At 48.8% G+C, this 27,692-nt stretch overlaps 1 protein-coding gene across 1 annotated transcript; it reads left to right on the top strand.

Annotated features, from left to right (window-relative positions):
• The first annotated feature begins 125 nt into the window (after nucleotides 1–125).
• On the top strand, nucleotides 126–27,227 carry RASL10B (RAS like family 10 member B). Its single transcript, XM_081173219.1, has 4 exons — nucleotides 126–618; nucleotides 10,398–10,772; nucleotides 19,546–19,670; nucleotides 21,532–27,227. The coding sequence occupies exons 2-4, from the start codon at nucleotides 10,557–10,559 to the stop codon at nucleotides 21,800–21,802; spliced, it is 612 nt and encodes a 203-aa protein (XP_081029345.1). The 5' UTR covers nucleotides 126–618; nucleotides 10,398–10,556; the 3' UTR covers nucleotides 21,803–27,227.
• Nucleotides 27,228–27,692: the final 465 nt, after the last annotated feature.

Below are 27,692 nucleotides of genomic sequence, written 5' to 3'. Positions count from 1 at the left end.
GTGCCTCTCTCTCTCTCTCTCTCTCTCTCTCTCTCTCTCTCTCTCTCTCTCTAAAGACAGAACATGTCAGGCTTTGTGACCCTGTGGATCTCCTGCAATCAGTAGCAGGAGATTTCCAACCCCCCCTTCTCTCTATCCTCACACATACACGCACACAGAGGCTGTTCTCTCCATCCAAGCTGACTTCCCTGCATTGCAAGAAAATATAGGAAGGGGGGTGGGGAGGAGAAGAATCTATTTCTCATTTTTGTTGGAGGGGGGGAGGAAAATTAAAAAAAAAACCCAGATCAGATGAGAGAGAAATTGTTTCAACTGTAGAACCAGCCTCCTTCCCTTTACCATCGCAGGTTTCGTTTTACCATATTATTATTTTTTGCCTCCAAGTAAGCGCTGCAGCCCCCCAGTTCTCTGCAATATATATATTATACACCGATCCGAGCTGCCCCCTCCCCCAACAACTCCAAAACCTTCCAAGATCTGCGTGAGGATACTGAATGGAATATCTTTCCTTCTCTGCAAGCAGCAGGCACCCCCCGTTTTTTCAAGGATTTGGGACCCATCACTGGAGACACCGCCTGGGGGGGCGAGTGTCCTTGGCCTCCTCGTCATCTCTGCAAGGTAAAGGGTGGGCTTTTGGGTTGGGGTGGGTGGGAGGAAGGCGGCGAGGGGGAGGAGGAGGGCTCCCCCTTCCCGAGGGGCGCCCATCTATGGGGAGGTGGAGCAAAGGGCGCTGCACAGGTGATATGCACCAGATGCACCTGTCCTCTGGACTCAGCGCAGCAGTGACGGGTGGGAGGATTCTAGCTGATGCTCAAAGTTAAAACCGTGCACCTGGAAGGAGTTGATGGGTAGGGATTGTTATTACTCTCTCATCAGGATTGGTGGGGGGAGGGGGATTTAGGGCCAAGGACCTAGTTTTGGGGCCCCTCCCCAGAAGCCAAAGCGGGGGTGCATTTGAAAGTCCCGTGACTGTGGCTACCTGTTCAGCCAAGGAAACTCATACCTTTTCCCACACCTCCCTGCTTTCTCCAAAACCATCACTTTCTTCAAAGGGGGTCTTGTGCCCCCAGCTGTAGCGTGGTGGTACAGTTACTGTCATCAAGGAAGGGGTCTGTGTGGAAGTCAAGTGGTGGGTCTTGTGTGGATTTCAGGCTGCTCAGTTTCCCTGCGAGCCTAGAGAAGACAAGAGAGGCCTTCACTCCTGGCACATGAAGCCCCATACCTTAAATTCCGCTGTGATGCTCGCCAGTCCAGCCCTTAAACCGCAAGCGGGTTATCACATGAGGCCTGCCGAGTCTCCCCGACCTCTTGAGCCGGCACATGGCACATCTTGAGTTCCCTTCCTGGGTTGCCAGAGTGGCACCCCCAACAAACACACACTACCCCCCTCCCTGTGCATGGTTTGATGGGCCACATGGTAGCTTGCGTGTGGACAATATGCGCAGTGCACTGTGCATGGAGGGGTGTGTGGGTGGGCATTCACCGCCCACATGTTGGGGCCGAGATGTTGTGGGGGGGGGGATAATTTGCTGCCACAATAACACACATGTAGATGAGTTTGCTCTTCGGGGTGAGGGTCTGTCTGAGATTGTCAGGTGCATTCAGTTTGCCCCCCGCCCCCCCCCAAAGAACAACTTTGGGCCTTTGGCACCTATGTCACAGGTAGGGCCATAGTACCTGGTTTGCAGGCATCCCAGACATCTCTAGGTAGGGCTAGGTGGGACTCCAGTCTGAAATCCTGGGGAGCGGCTGCCAGTCAGTGTAGAAAGTATTGAGCTGCGTGGTCCAATGTGCAGATACGAGACAGTCTCCTATGTAAGTGCTGTTCTGAACCCTTATACTGAGTCAGAGCGCTGCTCCATTAGCTCTTTAAATTCCTGCACTCTCAAACACTCCGGGGTTTGAGACAAGTCTCTCAACATAAGGGCACCCCAAGAGCCTGGCTGCTGGATCAACCCCATGTGGGCCCATGGAGCCTAGCACCCTGTTCTCACAGTGGCCAACAAGATGCCTCCTTTGGGAAGCCCTCAACCAGGGCTCAAGAGCAGCAGCACCCTCTCTCTAGTCTGGGATAGCTCAGTCAGTAGAGCATGCGACTCTTAATCTCAGGGTTGTGAGTTCGAGTCCCACATTGGGTAAAAGATTCCTGCATTGCAGGGGTTGGACTAGATGACCCGCGTGGTCCCTTCCAATTCTATGATTATGACCTGCTCCGCACTTATAAGAAATCGACCTGTTAGTGTGGCAGCACCCACATTTTGGAACTGCCTTCCTGTTGACATCAGACAGGGGCTTTTCCTGCACTCCGTTTGGTGCCTGCAAAAACATTTTTATTTAGGCAAGCCAAAAACAGCAGAAAAATGTTTTCCAGGCAAACCAGGGATGTACATTTAAAAGCATAATTCCTCCTCCTCACCCTCAACTTCACAATGCTCTGCTCATCATGCACTTTCAGTCTATGTGTGTGTGTCTGTGTATCTGTTTACCAGGCCGCGCATGCTGCCTTCACACACTGCTGCCACAGATCAGCTGACAAAATGTGGCAGCCTCCGTTTGTGAGGATCCATGTGCTCCAGAGGCTGCGCATGGACGGGCTGCCAGGACGGGCGTGTGCTTGTCTTGTCATCCCTGCATATGCACACCTAGTGGACAGGCTGTTCTCTGGCATGCAGGTGTGGGCCTCCCAAACTTCGGGGCTGTTCTACACACACACACACACACACACACACACACACACACACACACTGGAGCCGACTTTCGGGTCCAGGTTCTCGATGTGGAGAGACTGACTAACTCCAAAGCAGCTCACTCCAGAGTCCAGAATGCAGTTCATAAACCCAGGGTGGGATCAAGTCCTTTAGAGATCCTAAACACTGGAAATATTAGGCATGCCAGTTTCTGGAAACTGCAGGAGGGGAGAGGGCTGATCTTCTGCTCAGGCCCGGCTAGCCGATTTTCCAGAGGCGTCTTGATTGTGAGTGTGAGAACAGGATGCTGGCCTGGAGGGGCCACTGGCCTGATCCTGCAGGCAGGGTCTTATCTCCTTGTGTTATGAGCAAAAGGCAGTCAAGCTTCTGAGTTTAAGAGGGAAAGAAGGATTAAGGGGCACACCACAGAGGTTTCTAAAAGTGTGCATGGTGTGAGAGAGATTGAGGAGGGAGAACAGACTTTTCCTCCGTCCCTCCATCCTGCTGCAACTTGGCTGGCTGCAGACTCAGGATGAAATAACTTATTCAGCAGCACACAATTGCTCTGTGGAATTTGTCATCAGGAGCTGTGGTGAGGGCCTCCAGCTTATATAGATGCATTCTGTTTATTTTCATTAACTGTTTCTGCACCACTTTGGGAGGCAGTAACGCTTCTGTGAGTACAGTGGGTACCTCAGGTTACAGACGCTTCAGGTTACAGATGCTTCAGGTTACAGACTCCGCTAACACGGAAGTAGTACCTCAGGTTAAGAACTTTACCTCAGGATGAGAACAGAAATTATGTGGCGGCAGCGGGAGGCCCCATTAGCTAAAGTGGTACCTTAGGTTAAGAACAGTTTCAGGTTAAGAACGGATCTCCGGAACGAATTAAGTTCTTAACCCGAGGTTATCAGTGGCTAGAAGCTGCAGGAGGGGAGAGTTCTCTCCTGCTCGAATCCTGCTTACGGGTTTCCCAGCAGAGGCATCTGATCGGCCACTGTGAGAACAGGATACTGCACCAGGTGTGTTGCTGGCTCTTGTTATATTCTTAAGTGGGTAGACAATCCCCCCCCCCCGCAAGTGGTTTATACAAATGTCGAAACAGTGTAGTAGTGATGGTGGCAGCAAGCGTGACAACAACAAAAGTTGCTTGGAAAGGGACCAAGGCAAATTCATAGGGGAGGATAGGCCTACCAACCACACCTGTTTGCTTTGATTGCCGGTATCCAGAGACAGGCTGCAATCTGCCTCTGGTTCCCAGCTGCCGGGTGACAGACAACAAAGGAGGCCTCTTGCCTTTGCACCCTGTTTCACGGGCTCCCAGCAAACCTCTGATTGGTCAGGATGCTCGGAAATCTGGACCTTCTGTTTGATCCAGTGGGGCTGTTCTTAGCTTGGGCTGAGGTATCTCTTCTTTCCAGATGCTCGCCATCTTCCCACAAACTTCCAAAAATATCCCCCACCCCTGGATCTGCCAGGTGGGCCTTCCCTCTTCCCTTGAGGTACTGCTTATTCTCCTGTTGTGGGAGTTTGGTGGAGTCTTGCAGAATCCCAGGTGCCCTTGGAATCTTTGAATTCCCCCTGGGCATAAGGCTTCTGCTAGGATGCCAGATACCAGCCTTGGCAGCGGAGAGTCAATGCAGACTTTAAAAGTTGGAGGGGGTGCGAGGAGCACCGACGGTATTTCGGGAGATCTGCTGCTGGGTTGTCCAAAAAGCCCCATCGCAAAGCCAGAGTTAGCTTGGTAATCTAGCTTTTGTCAAAAGAAAGAAAGAGGTCGTTTATCCCTTGGAAAAGAGGGGGAAAGGAGGACACAGGTTTACATAAGATTTGCATGTGCTGATTTATATGCATAGATGCAAAATTAGAAAGCAAGGCTGTGATTTGAATAGGAACACAAGCCGTCTCACCCTAGTGAGTATAGGTGCTCACTGTGGGTGGGAAAATGAAAGCCTCTGCACCACCAACCCCCACCCTTGGCGCTTCTCCCTCCTTAAGGTTCTTTCTCTTTAAACTGGACTCAGAGCAAGTGACCCTTCAAACACAGGGCCCCTTCAAACAGAGGATGGGGTGGGGGCAGTCCAGTGACCTGGATACTTTGGCAGAAGGAAATTCCATTTATGTTTGCAGACTAGAAGAAAATGTAAACATGTTCACATATATGTATATTTAGGTAAAGGAGCCTTGGACGGTTACGTCCAGTCAAACTTGACTATGGGGTGCGGTGCTCATCTCGCATCAGATATGTCTGTCAATTGATTGATTGATTGATTGATTGATCTATCACACACTTGTAACCAACACGTGCAGCATTTCAAAAGTCCAGGGGGACAGGTTTGTGCCCTGAGCAGCTTGGAGTCTAAACCAGCCTTTGCTTCCCTGTTGACCTCCAAAATGTTTTGGACTACAACTCCCATCGGCTCCTGATGGGAGTCGTAGTTCAGAACATCACAGAGGCTGCTTTATATTGTGTTGGCCCCTTGGCCCATCTAGGACACTGCCTGCCACTGATTTTCTCTCTCTCACCCATCAACTGTTCTACTCATCCCAGAATTACAGATGCCACTCCGGCTTCTGACTGGATCCTGGGATGTTTTATTTTGGCTCCCGCGATAGCGTGGCTCCAATAGGTGCCCATTTGGGGAGGCCATGCTCTCTCGCCAGTCACCTGGCTCCCATGAAAGTGTGGCCCTCAAAATCACCCATTTTGGGGAGTGTGGCCCTGAAAGGAATGTTATGATTTTCCTCTGCAACATGTTGGAGGGAATGCTCTCATAAGAAGGTAGGAAGGACCTGGAAGCTGGATCAGGCCCAAGGCCCACCTTCTTGAGTCCAAATGCCAGTGATGGGTGTAGCTAGAGACACAAACAGTTTGAGCATCAAATGTGAAATTTATTATTATTATTATTATTATTATTATTATTATTATTATTATTATTATGCCCTATACCTGCAGGTCTCATGGTGCTTACAACATAAACTCACAATATAAAAACACAAATACATAATAAATTTTACCTTTCTGCAGCCAGTTTGTTTCAGAACATACCACAACTCCTGCCCTCTATCCAGACAGATAAGAGGCATTATTGGAGTTCAAGGACACTAAGGGGGGGGGTGTTGGCAGGGTCAGTAAGGGGTGTGGCTGAGGAGGGGTTTGGCCTGCAAGGAGGTGTCCCAAGGGCCAGATAGAGTGGCCTGGGGGACCGCATTTGGCCTGCAATTCCCCATCTCTGACCTATAGCAAGGTCGGGGACCCTGTGGCCTTCCAGATTCCAGACTCCAATTCCCATCATCCCTGACCATTGGCCATAGTGGCTGGGGCTGATGGGAGTTGGAGTCCAAAGGCATCCGCTGTGCCACAGATGTTCCCCACTTCTGAGCTACGGACAAGGGCAGAGAGGGGTGTGGGAAATATTTGAACTGCATGACGGGAGTAGTTAAAGGGAACTGAAAGTAAGCAGCTACCCATTCAGAAATCCCAGCCCTTAGACTCCACTGTGGAAAGGGAGATTCTTGGAACTGTAGAGTTTTATGGATTTATACAGTTCATTCCAGCGGCCTCCTAAATTAACACGTCGCTGACTTGATTGCATCGGAAAGATCTGTACAAGCAGATTACATTAAGCACAGAGGCAGCAGTGATAACACCAGGAGTTTAATTAACTTCAGCCGGGCTTGTATTTTTTGAAATAAATATCAGGCATTGCCAGGTGTGGCAGAGTCAAGAGGGAAGGAGCAGGGTTGCCACCTTTTCCTCTGCCGGTGCTCCTGTGCAGGTATTCCACAGGTGAAGTTTGCCCTAGAGATGCCGAGGTGTTACCAATTTTACTTCTGCCTGCCTGGTAGGTGTCAATGAAATTGGGTTGCTGCCCCAAAGGAAGGAGTGTCCACTTCTTGGCTTCTTCCAAAGTTTGATTAGGAAACTTTTATTCATTTGAGATGGGGGTAGAGAATCTGTAGTCCTCGCACCTGTAAGACTACAACTTCCATCAGCCCCAAGCAGCATGGCCCATGGTCAGGGATGATGGGAGCTGTAGTCCTTCCACATCTGGAGGGGCACAGGTGCCCCCACTCCTGCTTTCATATATTTGTATCCCACTTCTGAGGAGAATTCGGCTCTCCATTTGTCGCCGAGTTGTAGTTCGGAATCTCCTCACAAAGCATCAAACATTAGTGGACAGTAGCCAGACAAAAACCTCTTTAATTATAGAAATTTAACAAATAAATAAAGGTCTTTAGCCTTTTAAATCGTGCCGAAAGCATTACAATTAGTCAGCGTGTTAAAAAACCATAGTATACCTAGCACAGATGATAAGCAGAATAAAACAGCACCGCTGTGTCAGCAGCCCACCTGAAAACTTCCCCACATCCCACCAATGTGGGGCCACCCCCCGTCAGGCTCTGTCCGATTGGGTCACTTTGCATGTGGACAGGGCCTCAAATACAAATCCGATCATAAAGCATGGGTAGGTTGGACATCCTCCAGATAATGCAGCCCCATACAATTTAGGGGAGGTGTGGGGAACCACACACCCAGAGGCCAAATGCGGCCCTCCAGGTCTTTCTGCTTGGCCCTCAGTACTTCCTCCCCGGCGCTGCATCTCATCTTGAGCATTCTTGCCTGGCCGACATGTGCCTATTGCTAACGTAAGACCAGTTGCAGTGTTGTTTGTTTCTTGTTCACTGCCCACTTTTCATCCAAAGTCCCAGGGCGCGTTACAGCAATTAAAACACTATATTAAAAAGGGTTTTGCATAACTTATAATCACAGAAATAAGGTGGGTCCTAAAAATATACACCTCAAGTGCAAAAGGCCAAGGCCAAAATCCTCAGGAAGCTGTACAGATGCACCTCTGTGGAGAGGGATTTCTACAGCTTAGGGGCCACCCCAGAGAAGGCCCTCTCTCCTAAGCCTCTGAGGGCAGAGGAGCGACCCAAAAGGCCCTGTCTCTGCCAATCTCAGCATTGGAAAGGGTCTGTAAGGAAAGGAGAGGTCTTTCAGTTATTGAGAAGGTGTTGGGCTGGTTCCTGTCTCAGCACTCCCAATGGGGTACCAGGCTCTCAAAGACCTTCTACTCTTTAATTTTTTTAATTACTAAATTTGTATACCACCCTTCTTCCGAAGGTCACAGGGCGGTTCACAACATAAAACTACAAAACGAGAACCCGAAATGCAAGAACACAACCAAAGGCAGACCAATAACACACACAGACACACCCATCCCACACACAACTACAACTCCTCACCCACAATAATACAACAACCAGACTTAACATGAACACTGGTACCAGAGCCTGCAATAAACCCAGATGCCAACTTTGCTGCCACATACACCCGGACAACACCATTACTGGCCCCAACAACATCAAACATACCATCTCAGGACTATTTAATTGCTCATTTTCTAACATTGTGCATGCCATCAAATGCCAACAGTGCCCTTCAGCTCCCTATATTGGACAAACAGGCCAAACCCTACGCCAAAGGATAAATGGACATAAATCTGATATCAGGAATCACAAGACAGAGAAACCAGTAGGAGAACACTTCAGTCTCCCAAGACATTCTATACAAGATCTCAAAGTAGCTGTCTCATTACAAAAGAATTTCAGAAATAGACTGGAAAGAGAAGTTGCTGAATTGCAACTTATTACCAAACTTAAAACCAGGGAGAGACCTGGTCTGAATAGAGACATTGGATTCTTATCTCATTATACATGATAAAGTTATTTTTAGCCATCTCACCCATTGCTTTTTCCTGTAAGACCAATTGCAGTCATTAACAGTCGTCAACAGGTTTACCACACCTATCAGCCAATCACCCATCTCCCACCACCCTTCTGAATAATACCCCTCCCCACCCTCCCACTATATATTAGGGTCTGGTGACTTCTGTTTCAGTGTATCTGAAGAAGTGTGCATGCACACGAAAGTTCATACCAATAACAGACTTAGTTGGTCTCTAAGGTGCTACTGGAAGGAATTTTTTTATTTTGTTTCAGACTACGGCAGACCAACCCGTCCCTGTAATCCGTCCCACAAACACATTTAAAAGGACATAATAGAGTGTCTGTTTTTCTGTTCTGGTTGAAATGCATTTTATTTGTTCAAGGTATTTTCAGCTGCTTTTAAGAGCAGAACGCCCTCAGAAAGTGACACGCAAGGGAGGGGAAGATGGAGTACGAGAGGGAAAATAGCCCCAGCAGAACAGAAGCAGAAGCTGCTCTGGGAGATGGGAGCTATTTGTGGCTCCTGTGAGATGGGTGTTTGTCTGTGGTGCGGGTGAGGCTGTGGGTTGGCTGCCACGCCTGCTTTTCAGGGATGCCCTCCACGTGTATCCAGTCCCCGCCCCCAAGAGGTTGCCCTGGAGCTCCTGTTGGGACCCAGAAAGCTTAGCCAGCCCTGCATTTGTTGCGGCTGCATAGAGGAAGGTCTTCTAACAGGGCCAGCCCTCCCATGAGGCAAAGCAAAACAGTTGCCTCAGGCGGCAGATTCTGAAGGGTGGTGACTGGACGGAGCAAGGTTATGGCTGGCCTGAGCCTTTCCTTCTAGTGGAAGATGTTGAAGTGAGATCCCACTGCTACTCTGGCCAGCATGGCAGCAAAATGTGCTGGTGCCAGTCTAAGACCTGCCTAAATGTTGGAGCAGAAGGGGCAAAGTCCATTGGAAGGTTGTTTAGGGGCCATCACTGATAAGGCCCTGCATTTTGTGTGTGCCAACCCAAATGATTATACAGTGACCATTCAAGAAGAGTCCCGGGGGAGGGGGAGAGTTGTAGTGTAGTGGTTAGAGGATCTGCTTTGCATGCAGAAGATCCCAGGTTCAATTCCCAGCTTATCCAGGTAGGGATGAAAACAACCTCTGTCTGGGATCTTGGAGATCTTCTGTCAGTCACTGCAGAAAATACTGAACTAGATGGAGCAATTATACCGATTCAGTATAAGTCTGCCATAGGTCCAGGATTTCCTGGACATTACTAGGATTTCAAAGTCGGAAGTGACGTCCGGGGGGAGGTGGATTTCTCGAAGGTGGCAGTTTGTCCTGAATCTTCAGCAAGTAAATAAAAAAATTGCGTTTTTGTGGTTCAACAGCTTTCGGGGTGTCCTTGTATTTACTTTTTGAAATATGACAAGCCTAATAAGGCACCTTTCTGTGTTCCTAGATCTCAGCATGTGAGCAGGATTATGTGGGTATATATATCTCAGCAGTTTCTGGGGGGACGCGGGGGTATGCATTCCTCTAAACATTTTGTGAATCTAAGTTTGGCCTCACCGAGGGGCAGTATTTCAATATGAGTAGGAAAATGAGAGTACCCCTAAATATTTTTTTAGGGGGGAAAAAAGCACTGTCTGTCAGTCACTTTATCCTGCCCAGGGCAGCCTAAAGGGGCTTACAACCAACTGAATGGACAGTAAACTTCACACAGATACAAGAGGAACGATAAAAACATCCCATCCACTTCTAAAAGGAAATTAAATGAGGATGGGGAGAAGAACCCTGTACGCCATCTTGAGCTCCTTGGGAGAAAAGGTGGGATATAGAACCTCCATGTGTAGGGGCAGTATACCTCCCATTGTCCTATATCTAAAGGCACACAGTGAGGGAGAGAGAGAGAGCTAGCACTGGACCTGGCAGACTCCTGGTCTGGCCCTGTGTGCCCTTGTCTCCTGTTCCTCCACCTGATGTGGTTTCTCCTGGTCTTCCAGTGACGGGCCAAGCCGGAGAGGACATGGTTGCTGACTGTGGCTGACATCGCAGCTGCCGGAATATGCAGCCCGGGGGCCTTCCTGGCAGCGCAAAGGCAGCGGACTGCGCTGAGGAGCCGATCGCCACGTCGCGCAGGAGGGCCACCGCGGCCGGGAGGCATGGTGACAACGTTCAAGGTGGCAGTGCTGGGAGCTCAAGGGGTCGGGAAGAGCGCCATTGTCCGCCAGTTCCTCTACAACGAGTTCAGCGAGGTCTGTGTCCCCACCAAGACCCGACGCGTCTACCTGCCCGCTGTGGTCATGAACGGCCACGTCCACGACCTGCAGATCATGGACTTTCCCCCAATCACGGCGTTCCCAGTAAACACCTTACAGGTAGGTCTCCCTCGCCTGCTCAGGCCTGCAGAGGACGGCTCTGCCTGGAGGGGGCAGCAGAGGACGGCCCATTGTCTGCCATCACCATCTCCTGTGGGAGCCAGACCAGATCCATAGTTTCCCATCTCTCTTCACAGGGGACTCTGGAAATTGTAGCTCTGGAATAATAATAATAATAATAATAATAATAATAATAATAATAATAATAATAATAATTTATTTATACCCCGCCCATCTGGCTGGGCTTCCCCAGCCACTCCGGGTGGCTTCCAAAAAAAAATATTAAAATACTGTAAAATATCAAACATTAAAAGCTTCCCTAAACAGGGCTGCCTTCAGATGTCTTCTAAAAGTCTGGTAGTTGTTGTTCTCTTTGACATCTAGTGGCAGGGCGTTCCACAGGGAGGGCGCCACTACCAAGAAGGCCCTCTGCCTGGTTCCCTGTAACTTGGCTTCTCACAGTGAGGGAACCGCCAGAAGGCCCTCGGTGCTGGACCTCAGCGTCCAGGTAGAACGATGGGGGTGGAGACGCTCCTTCAGATATACTGGACCGAGATCTTGTAGGGCTTTAAAGGTCGGCACCAGCACTTTGAATTGTGCTTGGAAACGTACTGGGAGCCAATGTAGGTCTTTCAAGACCGATGGTATATGGTCTCGGCAGCCACTCTCAGTCACCAGTCTAGCTGCCGCATTCTGGATTAGTTGTAGTTTCTGGGTCACCTTCAAAGGTAGCCCCATGTAGAGCCCCACGAAGAGGACCAGGCTTCCAAACAAGCCTCAACAACTTTGAACCATTCTTTGAGGGAAGCCATTTGTATTTAAAGAGGCGTCGCAGTATGGCATGAGTCTGTCTGGAGTTTCAATGTCCAAATGTGTTTTCATGCACACAGAGAAACAGCTATGCCAGGCACAAGGTTAATTCTGAATCCTTCTCCCAGACATGCTAGCTTTCTACATGCAAGGAGTGATACGAATCTCCACTTGCCCACAGCATGTCTGTTCCTGGTCACATGCACAGCGTACATTTAGAGAACTAGGATGCCAGTTTAAACAGTCATGGCTTCCCCCAAAGAATCATGGGAGCTGTAGTTTCTTAAGGGTGCTGAGAGTTGTTAGGAGGCCCCGATCCCCCTTTACATAGCTACTATTTCCCTGAGTTCCTTGAGAAGAGGGATTAATTGTTAAACCACTCTATATTAGGGGAAAGTACTCATAGAAATCCCATTCTTAATAATAGTACCAGGCCTGGTCCACTGATGAGGCAAGGTAAGATGCTCACCTGAACTGGCAGAAGCCAAGATGCAACACCCGCCTCGCCTCTGCCACCTGCCCCGCCAACTCTGCCACCAGCATTGGTTTCTAGCAAGATCTCACCGAAACCTTGTGAGATCTCACGGAGCACATGACGTCCCATTAGACTTCAGCAAGAGCTCACAAAAACTCACCAGAAGTCGGTGTTGCTGCCGGCGCTTTGTGGGCACGCAGCGCAGGTAAAAGAGGTGTGAGGCAGGTGGTGAGGTGCAGGGGCACAGCATGGGGTGGGGGCAGGAAGGCCGTTGCCCCTGGTGCAGGATTTTGAGGGGGCACAAACCAGGCGCCCCTATGTGGGGATCCCCGTCCTGCCCTGCCTGCTGCTGGGGGTCCCTGGGTTCTTGAGCCCAGCCGGCCTTGCTGCTGTGGCCCAAGCCCCCCTCACACCTGGCCAGTATTAGGGGGATGCACCTGCCAAGGGTCATGTCAGCCGGCTGGGCTCCCCCCTTCACTTGCAGGCCCCAGGAACCCTCCATACCCCACTCTTGCGGGTAGGGAGTGCCTTGTTTTGATTTCCTGCAAGCATCTCTGGCAGCCTTTTGGGCTGAAAAAAGGGCCACAAATGCTCTACATATAGAAATAATAGATAAATAGACATGGCATGGCTGACTGGTAAGAACCCTGATCAGGAACACACCCACCTGACTCAACCTTTGGTTGTCGGTCCCCCATATAATAAGGTAATGACGCGGGCGGCGCTGTGGGTTAAACCACAGAGCCTAGGACTTGCCGATCAGAAGGTCGGCGGTTCGAATCCCCGCGACGGGGTGAGCTCCCGTTGTTTGGTCCCTGCTACTGCCAACCTAGCAGTTTGAAAGCACGTCAAAGTGCAAGTAGATAAATAGGTACCGCTCTGGCGGGAAGGTAAACAGCATTTCCGTGCGCTGCTTTGGTTTGCCAGAAGCGGCTTAGTCATGCTGGCCACATGACTCCCTCGGCCAATTAAGCGAGATGAGCACCGCAAGCCCAGAATCGGCCATGACTGGACCTGGTCAAGGGTCCCTTTACCTTTACCTTTATGTTGTCAGTTGCCAAAGATCTGGTTCACTGCCCTTTTATTCATGCCCATTTTCAGAGCAAGATTAATTCTTTCCCTACAGCTTCAGCCTGAGAACATAACTTCAAAAGCCTCGCCTTTACCTTCCCTTTCTTAAAAAGATGGTCCCTCATTTATAGAGTCACAATGGAGAGAGAGAAGAATCTAAGAAATCTCTGGGTAGCCTTTCTAAGGCTTGACACCCACAGTCTCCAATTTCCTAGCAGGGGTTTGGAAGACTCATTGCCTACCTATTTATTAAAAACAGGAAGTCTTAGCTTGCCTTCGTGCATTGACAGTGGGCTTCTCAGTGACACCTGCGTGGAGCTGGAAACTGGACCAGGTAGATCTGTCGGAGGTTTTTGTTGATCTTGATGGCTAGGAATGAAACCTCCATGTTCAGAGGCAGTCTACCACCCATGGGTAAACTGTGGGAGAGGACGATTGTCTTCAAGCCTTGTGGGAGGAGGCACCAAATGGGCCACTATCTAGAAAGTCTGATGATGATGATTTTCTTCTCATTATCTTCTTATTATTTGAAAGCCTCATGCCGGGGGCCAAATGTGGCCCTCGGAACTCCCTCTCAGGCCACGCCCCTCCCTGCCCCCTCTTCATACCCCACATGCTTTTGTCAGGCTGGGATGGGTCCTTGAACTCTGACTAAGCCTCTTGCTTGCTTGCCTGGATGGATGGATGATAGAGAAGGGTGTGCGCTAAAGGGGAAAGAAATGCTCCACCCACTTTTGCCTCTGGCCCTGCAAGTGCTGTCTGGGGCCGATGGGACTTGCAGTCCAACCACATCTGCAGGGCGCCAGTTTGGCCAAGGCTGTTTTGCAGCAATATACAGTGGTACCTCGGTTTTTGAATGTCTCCATTGGTGAACAATTCAGTTTTCAAACGCCATAACCCCGGAAGTAAATGCTTTGGTTTTCAAACTTGCCTCGGAAGTCCAACATGCCACATGGCTTCTGTATTGAGTTTTTCGTATTGATGCTTCCGTACTGAGTTTTTGGTTTTCAAACGTTTCGGAACTCGGATGGTCTTCCAGAACAGATTACATTCGAAAACTGAGGTACAACTGTACAGTGGTACCTCAGTTCACAAACTTAATCCATTCCAGAAGCCTGTTCTTAAACCAAATCCGTTCTTAAACTGAGGTGCGTTTTCCCCTCATGGGACCTCCCACCGCTGGTTGGTGCCCTTCCACTGTTCGGCTTCCATTCGTAGACCAAGTTAAAGTTTGCTAACCAGAACACTTACTTCCGGTTTTGTGGAGTTCATAAACCGAATAGTTTGTTAACAGGGCTGTTCGTAAACCGAGGTACCACTGTACATGTTAAGCTATAATTTGCAGTTCACAACAGAAACTGTAAGCTGGCATTGAACGGTTCAGCTGAATCTCCAGGTGGCTGCAAGGAACCTGCCACTGTAGAGGCAGCGTCTCTCACCCCAGGCAGTGGCGTAGCGTGGGTGGCCGGTGCCCGGGGCGGGGCAAGTGTTGTGCTGCCCTGGTGAACTGATGAGTCCCTTTGCTGGCCAGAATCTAATGAAGGGTTGTATCTCCTTGCAAACTAACCCCACCCTGGGAGCCCGTATAAAGAAGCTGTGTCAACTCGCCCTCCCGTCCTTGCCTCAAGGTGCTCTGGACAATGCAAATGGCTTTCCCACCTTTCTCTTCCTCCCTTCTTCCTCGGTGGGCACTGGCGCCGCCCTCCCCCTCCCCCTCCTCCCTCTCAGCCGACCCGGGGCGGCCATGTTTGGGCCTCTTTTCAATGGCGACAAGGAGAAGGAGGCGCTGCCCCCGCCTGGCTTGGGCATGGCTTGCCTCCCCGTGGCTCTGGCCTTGATGAGGGAGCCTGTCAGGGGGGCACCTAGTTGCTCCTCCCTGAGAAATTTGCACCCAGGGCCACAACCCATGCTATGCCAATGACCCCCCAGCCAGCTTCCGGGATGCAAGGTGACGTCTCTCGTTCTCCTCTCCTGCGTCTTCCAGGGGGGGTGGGTGCGGAGGAGCAGGTGACGAGGAAGATTTGCGTGCGGGAAGAAGGAAAGGTCAACAAATGAGGCAATCGGAAATAGCACAGGATAAATGATCAACAGAGGCATATGGCGGGGACAAACTGGATTGGGCCCATGCCTTGGAATGCAAATGGGGTGGGTGGGTGTGATGCAGGAGCAGATGGAGGCTTGTAAGGGGGGGGGGAGGAGAAGCTTTGCTGGAGATGGTGACATTGTTGGGCAGGACCCATAAGGAGGCAGCCTGTCAGAGAGAAGGAGAAGGAATCTTGTTTTCTTCCACATTGAGAAAGGGGGAAAGGGGGGAATTTGCATCCATCACTCCACCCACTTTCATCCCTGGCCCTGCCCACCACTGACGTGTGGCCCCCGGGAGTTCAAGCACAAAGGAATGCAGCCCTCTGGCTGGAAAGTACTTGGTGTTGACCTTTAAAGCCCTAAACGGCCTCGGCCCAGTATACCTGAAGGAGCGTCTCCACCCCCATCATTCTGCCCAGACACTGAGGTCCAGCGCCGAGGGCCTTCTGGCGGTTCCCTTGCTACGAGAAGCCAATTTACAGGAAACCAGGCAGAGGGCCTTCTCGGTAGTGGCACCCACCCTGTGGAATGCCCTCCCACCAGATGTCAAAGAGAAAAACAACTACCAGACTTTTAGAAGACATCTGAAGGCAGCGCTGTTTAGGGAAACTTTTAATGTTTAATAGGTTATTGTATTTTAGTGTTTTGCTGGAAGCCGCCCAGAGTGGGCCTTCCAAGCCTCTCTGTCCGGCCCTCAGAACTCTCTCCAGGCCACACCCCTCTCCTTAGACCACAGCCCTCACCAGCCCTGCTTCGGACCCCGAGTGTCTTTGCCTGACTAAAATATGCCCTTGAACTCAAATAATGCATTTTCCTTGCTTGAATGGAGGGCAGGCATTTACAGTGGTACCTCTGGATGCGAACAGGATCCGTTCCGGAGCCCCGTTCGCATCCTGAAGCGAATGCAACCCACGTCTGCGTGGGTCGCGATTTGCTGCTTCTGCGCATGTGCATTATGTCATTTTGAGCATCTGCGCACGCATGTGCGGCAAAATCCAGAAGTAGCATGTTCTGTTACTTCTGGGTCGCTGCGGAGTGCAACCCGAAAATGCTCAACCCGAAGCATATTTAACCTGAGGTATGACTGTATTTGAATAAAAAGCAGCATAGAAATAGAATCAATCAGTCAGTCAGTCAATCAGTCAGTCAGAGAAGCGTGTGTGTCTAGAAGCTAGAGTTAAAGGTAAAATTTGCATTCCTTGCTCCACCTCGTTTCTGCCTTTAGCCCCACCCAGCATTGGGAGGTTGCTCAGAAGGCAATGTAGCTTTTGGGCTGAAAAATTGTCTCCCACCTGAGATAGATGATAGAATTGTAGAGTTGGGAGGTACTCTGGGGGTCATCTAGTCCAACGCCCTGCAGGACTTCTTCTTCTTTTTTGGGGGGGGGGAGTCATCACAAGAAGTTGAAGCAGCAATGGACCTGCATTTTAGATTGTTGGGATGGGGTTGCTGTGACTATCTCAGCCTACTTTGACAGCAGCAATGAAGCTCGTCTCTCCAGCTAAAAGCAAACAAAGGCTGATGCTTTTCCATGAACTACTCATGGACGCAGCAGACACAGGCTAATGGCTGGTGCCTCTGTACAACAGATCATCTCCTGGAAATAAATGGAATTCATGCTTTTTGGAAAGAGTCTGCAAGGAGCGCAGGTTGGCTCCAGGGCATCTTTTTTCATTGATGGCACAGATGAACTATACGTGCATGTACAGTAAGCCCACATTTAGCTTTATGCACGTGGCAAAAAAATGCAAACATAAATAGAAATGGGGTGAAGTTCCAGGAAAAACAACTTTGGCAATCCCATCCACCATTGCACTCAATGGGTATTGACTATACACTATTTCAGCTTCAGGCATGATCCCCGGAACATGACCCCCACGTAAGTTGCAAGCTTGCTGTAATTGTTTCCATTCCCATTTTCCTTTAAAATATATGGGGAAATATGTGGCTCAGTGGTAGAGAATCTGCTTGGCATGCAGAATGTCCCAGGTTTTCACTACCAGAAAGAGCATCACGGGCTCCGACTAGAGGCTCTGAGAGTGCAGTGATTCTGCCTTTGGGCTTGCTGTAAGACGCTAGCAAGTCCTCCCATAGCGATAGGCGTTTTTGACACCATGTTGAGTTCCAGCACCTCACACTGCCATTGCCTGAGCTTCTCAGATGTCACAGATGGGTCAGAGTGGTGGCCTAGGGTGAGCTGGAAGAAGCAGGATCTGCAAGCCCCAGGTGTAGCCCTAACATCCCGTTGGGCTGGACTTTCACAATTTCATTCGCTGGGCTTTTGGTGCCAAGGGCAGAGAGAGGGAGCAGAGTGGTATCACATGGAATCCAGGCTGTTCTGCTGTTTCCCAAATGTTCTTTCTGCAAAGGGAAAATGAAATGGATGCTTATAAGACTGGAACAGCGTGACTCTGCGATGGAGGGATTGGGGGCTTTCTAGAGTTGGCACAGTTGGCCACTGAGGGAAGGCCTCAAGGAGCGAAAGCAGCTGTGGAGTCAGGAGAGAGCTATCCAGCCTGTGGCTCCAATACTTTGGCCACCTCATGAGAAGAGAAGACTCCCTGGAAAAGACCCTGATGCTGGGAAAGATGGAGGGCACAAGGAGAAGGGGACGACAGAGGACGAGATGGTTGGACAGTGTTCTCAAAGCTACCAGCATGAGTCTGACCAAACTGCAGGAGGCAGTGGAAGACAGGAGTGCCTGGCGTGCTCTGGTCCATGGGGTCACGAAGAGTCGGACACGACTAAATGACTAAACAACAACAACATCCAGCCTGTGACTCAGTGACTCCAGCAAAGGAGAGTCCACCACATCTGAAGGCAGTCTCTTCCACCCTCAAACAGCTCTGACCCTTCCAAACTGGGATGCTTCTCCTGACAAGAACATATGGAGAGTCTGGCTGCTGGATCAGGACAAAAAAGGGGCCCATCTGGTCCAGCGCCCTGGAGCATAGCATCATTCCAGGGCATTGTTGGAGGTGGTGGGAACAAAAAAATGGCTGCCATTCTCCAAATTGTGGCTGTAGAATATTTAAAGAACATCCCACAAAGGCGCTTTCATTTCGTGGGCGGCAGGAGGTGGTTGAGCATTTTCCCCAGAACGAAGTACTTTAAGACAATTCAATTCCACTCACGTTCTGGCATCCACCACCCACCTCAGTAGGCTGGACCCACTTCAGAGACCTTCCCTTGCGGCCTCCCCCCTCCCACCACAGGTTTCTTACTACAGTGGTACCTTGGTTCTCAAACACTGCAAACCTGGAAGTAAGTGTTCCGGTTTGTGAACTTTGTTTGGCAGCAGAATGTGCTCCGTTTTGAGTGTTTCGCTTCCAATTTGAGTGCCACACTTCCGTTTTGAGTGCTACGCTGAGGTCTATCTGGTTTTGCTATTTATTTTGCGTTTTTGTGGCTCATTTGTTTTTGTGACCGTGTGGAACCCAGTTCAGCTACTGATTGATTGATTGATTGTTTGACTGCAGTACAGTGGTGCCTCAGTTTATGAACTTAATCCGTTCCTGAAGTCTGATCTTAAAACAAATCCGTTCTTAAACTGAGGTGTGTTTTTCCTAATGAGGCCTCCTGCCACCAGTGGCCTTCCACTGTTTGGCTTACATTCGTAGACCAAGGTAAAGTTTGCAAACTAGAACACTACTTCCGGTTTTGTGGAGTTCATAAACTGAATACAGTGGCACCTCTGGTTGCGAACAGGATCCGTTCTGGAGCCCCATTCACAACATGAGCAAAATGCAACCAATGTCTGCGCGTCTGTGCATGCGCGAGTTGCGATTCGCCATTTCTGCGCATGCGCGAGTGGTGAAACCCGGAAGTAACCCTTTCCAGTACTTCCAGGTCGCCGTGGGATGCAACCTGAAAACGCGCAGCCTGATGCAAATGTAACAAGAGGTATGACTGTAGTTTGTAAACAGGACTGTTCGTAAACCACTGTACATTGTTTCTTGCTTTCGTTTTATGGATCAATGGTCTCCTTAGATAGTGAAATTCATGCTAAATTGCTGTTTTAGGGGTTGTTTTTAAAAGTCTGGAACGGATTAATCCATTCTGCATTACTTTCTATGGGAAAGCGCGCCTTAGTTTTGGAACAGATTCCGGAACAGAACCAAGGTACCACTGTACTTAAAGAGAAATTGGAGAGCTGGGCTGTCCCTGAGCTGGGCATTGCTTCCACAATTGAGCTGAAGACTGGGAGTGAACCCTTCCTCCTTGGATTAAGCTTGGGGGGGGGGAACTGCTGGTGGTGTTGTGGTCACCCCCATGGCTCTCTGTGTGTTGTACGTTCCCTGATCCGTCCCTCTCTCCCTCTCTGTCTTGCAGGAGTGGGCGGACGTGTGCTGCAGAGGCCTCCGGAGCGTTCATGCCTACATCTTGGTCTATGACATCTGTTGTTTTGACAGCTTTGAGTATGTCAAGACCATTAGGCAGCAGATCCTGGAAACAAGGTAAAAATATGCCTCTGCTCAACCTCACCTGGGATCTGACTGGAAAAAAGGGGTGGTGGCCGTGGAGCCAGATGTTAATTCAGGGAGACTCAAAATGATGGGTTGTCCCAGTGTGTGGCAGCTGTGAGAAAGGCGCATTTCAGTCCTAGGGAATCATTGAAAATAAAACTGCCAATATTGTAAATGCCATTCTGCAAATCCTATGGTTGCAGCCACATTTGGAATATCCCATACTCAAGGGGAGGAGAAACTGGGGATATCCAACGAGTTGCAAAATCCTGGGAGCCTAGACCAACATCTGTCTTCCCTCCGGCCAATCCCTTCTACTTTATACAGAGTGATTTCCTGCCCCAGGTTTCTCCCCGAGAACAGGGCAAATTCCTGGCTTTATAAACTCTGGTCTTAGATTTCCCATGGCATGGAACCCAAGTGATCTAGGCACTTGGAGTTTCTCAAATCCTGAGAATGGCAAACACAGTCGTATACGCAGCTATACGCGCTTAACTTTCTTAAGAGAATAGAAGGAGAATGGCAGTTGGAGCCAACGAGAAAAAAATATTCTCAAGTTCTCCAAAGAACCAGGTGTTCTTTGCTGGATCACTATTGCAAGGGACCTGCTGTAACTTAAGTTGTAAGAAGGGAAGAAGAACGTGCTGGATCAGGCCAATGGCCCATCTGGTACAGCACCCTGTTCTCAGGTGCCCCATATGGGAAACCCACAAGCAGAACCCGAACACAACAGCACTGTACCCAACTGCAGTTCTCAGCAACTTGTTGGCAGGGTAGCTAAATTGCAGGTAGGAAGCCAAATCAGGTGCAATACCGACTCTTTTCTTGAAATTAAAACAAATACTTGTTAAAATATTTTAAAAGCTTTTACTTGCAGAACCTATAGCCAAAGAAGAATATATGCAAAGTATTTACATTCACGAGTTCATCTATGCACAGGCTCCCCCCCACCCTTAGTTGAAGATTGCAGCTTCTTTGCTAAACATTCGAACAAACTGTGTCTTTCTCTCTTTCCAGTACTTGTACTCAGCTGTCTGTACATGGCTTAGCTGGGCTATGCAGTTCCTTCTGAGAGGTTTCCCTTTTCTCCTTCAGAACTTCACCTTACTGCTTCTTTGAGAGAACATCAACTTCTGTACTTCTTTCCACCACATGCATCCACACAGAAATATTAGCACTCCTCTCCTCTATTGTGTTTAGAGAGAGAGTTATCTAACGCTGTCTCTTCTTCAATGTTCATGGAGATGCAGCCATTGTCGTCAAGTCACTCACACACAAAAAAGAATGGAAAATGTATTAAGGTACCTATCATGTGACCAGTGTTACCCAATCACACAAGAGTTACAGGGGAACATTTGAGAATTAAACACACAGCAATGCATTTAAGCATTCCCAACTTCAGTAAATTAAATCACTATACAGCTGTACCTTGGATCTCAAACGCCTTAGCTCCCAAACAAATTGGCTCCTGAACGATCGAAACCCGGAAGTGAGTGTTCCAGTTTTTGAATGTTCTTTTGGAAGCCGAATGTCCGATGGGGCTTCTGTGGCTTCTGATTGGCTGCAGGAGTTTCCTGCAGCCAATCAGAAGCCACGCTTGGGTTTTTGAACGTTTTGGGAAGTCAAACGGACTTCCGGAACGGATTCCATTCGGCTTCCAAGGTACGACTATACTTAATACATACGGCCAAAGTTGTTGAGCTGTTTTTCTTTTCTATTTTGGCACAAAATCTACACTTCCCGGCCACATCTGGGAAATTCCAGATGTATGGCAGCCCTAGGTGTAGCAGCCTCTGGGCCTGGCCTCTCTCATTCTCCAACCATTTAGGCTTCTCTTTCCTTCTCTTGGCAGGGTCATTGGCACCTCGGACACACCCATCATTATCGTGGGGAACAAGAGGGACCTCCAGAAAGGGCGGGTCATCCCCCGCTGGAACGTCTCCAACCTGGTGAAGAAGACCTGGAAGTGTGGCTACATCGAGTGCTCGGCCAAGTACAACTGGCACATCCTCCTGCTCTTCAGCGAACTCCTCAAGAGCGTGGGATGTGCCCGGTGCAAGCATGTCCACACCACCATCCGCTTCCAGGGTGCCCTGCGGAGGAACCGGTGCGCCATCATGTGAGACCTTTGAGGACGGGCACCCCCTTCCGTCGCTGCCCTCCATCTCCAGAGGTGTTGCCAACACCACTCACCCTCGTGCCATGTGTACAGGAGCCCTTCTTTCCACCTGGAGCGGGTGATGGGAGCAGGAGGTCTCGAGCAACTCTGTTTTACAACGAAGCCTCTCCACCCGCAACCCCCGGGGGGTGTGATCTAGCTTTGGCTGGTTTTTTTTTTTTTTTTGCTGTTGCTGCATTCCCTGGAGCAGCAGATTCGCAGAGGAGACCCGGTTCCTTCAAATGCAAGAGGCCTTTCCCTCGTTTCGGATCACGAACCCGGAATATGAGAATACCCGGCAGATGGGACAGAAGCTGCTGGGTGTCATCCGAGACCAAGCCTTTAAGGGGGCTCCCGGTTGCCTCGTGCGACTCCTCGGGTCCCAGATTTCCTGAGTGGATGTTTCTATGGAAAGCGGGAGGGTGTTGGCAGCAGGGCATGTTCTCTCGGTGCAAAGAAAGGAAATCCTGCCTGATCAAAATCTCCCCACGGGAGGGAGGTACCTGCAAGGGACAGGATAATGGGGAGTTAAGGTGACATTGGATGGAAATTGTTGGGTCTAACTAACAGGGGCAAAGCAGAAGCAAGGAAGGTGGGGGCATCTCAGGTCACATCAGCACAGAGATTTGCAAGAGAATCTTTTACTGCGTGGGCTGTTTCAACCATGACTTGGTTTGCCACTGACCTCCAAGCTCAACAGGGAACCACAGCCAGTTCCTGGGGTATGGTAAACAAACATGTCCAGAGGCATCCACACATTCTATTTTCAGGTCCACACAATTCATCTTTGGGATACATCTAAAAACCACCAGGAATGGAGTGGCTATGATAACAGCACATGCATCCTGGTCCTGCTAGGGATCAGCACTAGTCATATGGGGCTTGCCCCACTTGTCTGAGTGGGTTTCTGCTTGTTTTCCAGGCATGGGTCTGAGCGTTTTTGCCTTTGACCAGTCACTTTCCCCCAGAAAACCTGTTCTTTAGGGTTAACTCGGAACCAACGGGAATCTGCATAAAACCCCATTGCCATTTGTTCTGATTCTGCGCTAAACTGTGGGTTTCCCATGGAAAGTGTGGATGAGCCCATAGTTTAAATGAACATCAGAAGCTGCCTTCTAGCTGGCTCGGACCCTTTGGTCCACCTCGCTCAGTACTGTCTATACCAGTGTTTCTCAAACTTGGGTCTCCAGCTGGTTTTGGACTACAACTCCCATTATCCCTAGCTAGTAAGAGCAGTGGTCAGGGATGATGGGAATTGTAGTCCCAAAGTAGCTAGAGACCCAAGTTTTGGAAACACTGGTCTACACTGCCTGGCAGCGGCTCTCCAGGATTTTAGACAGGGTTCTCTCCCAGCCCTACCTGGAGAGGCTAGGGACCTTCTGCATGCAGCACAGGTACTGTGCCACAGAGCTACAATCTCGCCACAAGAATATTTTTGCTGTTGGAAGGACAACACCTTTTTTTTTTTTTTTTTTGAAATGACCTATCTTTTCATACACTTTCCAACTCGCCTAGTTATGGATTCCTTTTATTTACCATATAGCTCACCCTCTCCCAAGGGCTCAGAATGAGTAATGATACTATATTAATGACAAGAGCTTCACTTTTACATTACGTCATCTTCAGATCTGCCTCTCCACCTCCCTCCTTAGCTGGCAAAAGCAACCGTCGCCAATTACACCTCTCCAGGTGTTGCTGGTCTACAGCTCCAATCTTCTCAGACCATCAGGTGTTGTTTTTTTTCAGGGGCAAGGGAGTTGGAGACCAGCAACATCTGGAGAACGGTACCCCATCCCTGACTCTTTCAGTGGCTCAGGAGTTGTTGGGTCTTCATGGGAGAGGAGAAAACTCTAGAGTTGAAGGACTGTCAATGAGGATCTTTCTCTAAGCACATCTGGTCCTCAGTTGGTGCAATGGGACGCTAAGCAACCCCTTATGCATAGAAAACTAGGGTGCCAGGGAGAAGGCCAGCCTTCTGTATGCTGTCGTTGTGGATCTCCTGCATTGGCCAAGGGTGAGAATGGATTACCTTTGGTGTGCCTTCCATCTCAGTGTTCTCCCTGACATGTTAACTTTCTATGAGCAAGGTTTTGGGTTTGTTTGTTTTTTAATTAAAGTGGAATTCTCCAGTCATTTGAATCATTTGGTATAATATTTTTGGGTGATAGCTATGCCCCCCCTGGTTAGAGTATCAGATACTCAGCTTGGGGGGGAACTGCAAAACTTAGGAACTGGTTTGGAGGGGCCTCAAGAGGGTGGGGGTTGTAATGCTCAGCAGTTATAAGCCACTCCATGTGTTTAAAACAAAATTATGCAATAGACATAAATTCATGCAGCATCGTTCAGTTCAGAGTGCAGGTCTGTGCATTTTTACTGGGGGGGGGTGTAAGTCCCACTGTGGTCAGTGGGGCTCACTCCCAAGTAAATCTGTGCAAAAGTTGGCATTGTTTGTGTGGTGTAGGCTTCTGATTGGGTCAGACCAGAGCATACCCCAAGCTGACTATAATTCTCTGGTTATGTGATTTATCAATGATTGTGCAATATTACACTTTTTCTCTGAAAGGCTGAGAGTGGCTGTCATACTGATGAGCTGTATTTTAAGGATGGGGCAGGTGTGGCCCTCCAGGTGTGTCTAGACTCCGATTCCCATCATCTCTGATCGTTCACTGGAGATGCTGTGAGCCAGGGTCCAGCAACACTGGGGGTTGGGCCACAGCTTGAATTGCAATGCTTCATTGATGAATTTGTTTCATGGATCAGTTAAAAGCCTTCTTCCTGACATCCTTTCCCTGGTGGGTGGAAGATAAGCTGGGGAGAGTTTTGAATTAAAACAAAATATCGGAAGACATTTAACAGGTTAAGCACGATCTCCTTGCCCACTACCCCAAGCCAAAAAGTTTCTCAACTGATGCATGGGGTGTGCAATCCTGCTTTGGGAAAAACCCACAGAAAGCAGGATTGAACCCTCATTAGAATTCAATCCTGCTGGGTTTGGTTGTGCCAGAACTGGCTGGCATGCCCCAGATCTTGTGTATGTCCCCCCTCTGAGGGCCAACTTTGACAGGTGGGTGGGGCAGCCCACCTGTCAATCACCTGCTGTCAATATGGCTTGTCTGGAAACAGAGAAATAAAGATTTTTGGCCACCAGGCCAAAAATGTTTCCTCACCTCCCTGAGTTAAAGGGCTGCAATCGTTTTTGCAACAAATCTTTTAAGCCATCTTGTCCAAGCAGCCCTTCTATTTTCTCAGCTTCTTTCAAAAATGATTTTTTTTTATTCTTTGAAAAGCCAAAGGACCCATCAGTTTATGCGTTTTGGGCATTAACTATGAGAATCCATATGCAATAATCTTAAGAGTTTGGCAAATGAAAGTGGGTTTTAAAACGTGAGATTTAGTGTGGGATTTTGGCCAAGCAAAGTCCAGACAGGCTACGATTTGAGGCATTTGCCATAACCCTGAGGTCCCCAATATGGTGCCCTCAGACACCCCCCCCCAAGCCCCCTGCCCCTCCCAGTTATTTATTTGCGAGAGGGTTGCCTATGGGGGGTGTTGATTGCTTTCTAATTTGCATTTTATTTGTTTTGTAGATGCTTTCCCTGGTGTTTTTTTGAGGGGGCGTGTGATTAGTTTTTTTCTTCTGTGAAATGGGTATTTTGTGGTGCCCATGACACTTCTGTTGGTCTCCAAAGACACTGCTGGGCCCCAAAAAGGTTGGATACCATCCAACAACATAACTAGTGAGAAGGAAAGCTCTCTTTTGGAGTTTTGACCAACTTTCCAAATGCATTTTATATTTCCCAATTCCTTTCTTTTAATCCATTATACCTAGAGACAAAGGGCAGGTCAGCATATAGCAAGTCCTCAGTTTCTGTTACCACCACAGATGCAAATTATAGGGAATGTTTTTGATGTCTGCCTTTCAGTACAGAAGCAGTTATGAAGTGAGATTTTTTTTCTAATCTAGGGGAATGAATCCATTGGGAGGAACTCATCAGCCTTTTTAACCTTTTCTTCATCTTACTTTACCAAGGCACAGTCTTGGCTCTCTCTTTTAAAATTACTGTACAAGCTAAATTTTTGCTGAGATTAATGGGGGTGATGGAAGGATTCTTACTAAACAAACAAATTTTCAATTAAATTCCTGCCTACCAGCCCTCCTCTTGACCTCCTTCCTGGGTTTAGAGGGATGGAAGGGCTGGGAATTTAGATAGCTCCATCATCATCATCATCATCATCATCATCATCATCATTCCAAATTCCTTAAACACTACACAGGAATTAATTGCTGCTGTTAATGCCATGTGTTTTTAAGGCCCATCTGCACTATACATTTAAAGCAGAATCATTCCACTTTAACGTCAAGGCTTCCCCCAAAGAACCCTGGGATCTGATTCACAGAATCAAGGGCCATCTAGTCCAATCCTCTGTAATGCAGGAATCACAGCTAAAGAATCATTGACAGATGGCCATCCGCCCTCTGTTTAAAAACCTCCGAGGAAGGAGAACCCACCAGCTTCTAAGGAAGTCCATTCCACACTTGAACAGCTCTCGCCATCAGAAATGTTTCTTCCTCATGTTTAACTGGAATCTCCTTCCTTGTCATCTGAATCCACTCATTTGGGTCCTACCCCTCTGCAGAAGCAGAAAACAAGCTTGCTCCATTGAAGAAAGTTGAAGATGGCTATCAAGTCACCTCTCAGCCTTCTCTTCCCTGGGCTAAACATCCAAACTCCCTCATAAAGTTTGGTTTCCAGATCCTTCATCATTTTGGGTGCCCTCCTCTGTCCACCTTCCAGCTTTCCAATATCCTTTTACAACTGTGGTGCCCAGAACTGGACACAGTATTCCAGGTGGGATCTGACCCAGAATAGAGTGGAACTATTATTTCTCTTGATCTGGACATGAGACTAATGTGTTTTCAGACAGGGAGATCAGGGAGGCAGCTGGAGGGCTTTCCTTTAGAGCTTTCTGCAGACAGGTAGATTCTACAAATTGTCCTTGTCCTAACAGAGGAAACATCCACATGAATCTCTGTGCTGCAGTGACCATTTTCCAGGGAACATATGGGGGCAAGAGCAAACAATTTATTTTGGGGAAAGGTATGTCCTGGCTGGATGCTTTTGTCCGGTTTCCAAAGAACCTGGTGATTTGGAAACAGGGTATAATTTATTTATTTTTAAAAGATTTATAGTGCCATTCCTATACAGTTTCCTGAAAATTAAGTCCCATGGAGTTCATTGAGGCTTATTTGCAGGTAAGCGAGTATTGGATTGGGGCCTCGATGCTTCCTCACCCTTCTGGGTTCCTTGCTGGGAGATCTTTCAGGTGACCGTAAAACTTGTAAAACAGCCCTTGTTATGAGATGGAGATCAAATTAAAAGGAAAAATCAGGTATGTTTCCTCTTTGTTCTGTAGACCAGCCACTGCGTCCGTCTCCCTGCCATTTTGGAGAGCCCAGCTCAGTGTCTCTGAGCAAAAAACGTCTCTGAGGGGTCTTGATATCACCACAGCAAACTGCAATCTCTAATCTCAGGGATTGTTGACAAGGATAATCTGTCAGATGCTTCATCCACCTCAAAATCATTTGTCTTGCTCAAGCTCTGGCTATTTCATGTGCAAGGGTATGGGGAGAAAGGCCGCCATTTTGTTTTTCATGGAAAGCCCTCTTCCAAGGTGGAATGGGGGAATTCAAAATAGCCTCTGTCATGTTAAGAAAATGGCCACGTCCTGTTTCACTCACATGGGTCACTGTTATAATGACTCATACAAAACACTGGATATACAGAAAACACACACACTTTTACAGAGTGGCTGGATCATTCCCCCAGCACCTCTTTTTGTTTGAGGGGTACTGT

The sequence above is a fragment of the Podarcis bocagei genome, assembly GCF_964188305.1.
Source record: "Podarcis bocagei genome assembly, chromosome: 15".
NCBI lineage: Eukaryota > Metazoa > Chordata > Lepidosauria > Squamata > Lacertidae > Podarcis > Podarcis bocagei.
This window is presented reverse-complemented; position numbering and strand designations above follow the sequence as displayed.

Bases quoted from the DNA above. Each gene is read 5' to 3' on its own strand.
- RASL10B (XM_081173219.1), top strand. From the start codon at position 10,557: ATGGTGACAACGTTCAAGGTGGCAGTGCTGGGAGCTCAAGGGGTCGGG. The intron at 10,773-19,545 runs GTAGGTCTCCCT...TCTGTCTTGCAG, and splicing joins TCCCAGTAAACACCTTACAG to GAGTGGGCGGACGTGTGCTG. The intron at 19,671-21,531 runs GTAAAAATATGC...TTCTCTTGGCAG, and splicing joins CAGCAGATCCTGGAAACAAG to GGTCATTGGCACCTCGGACA.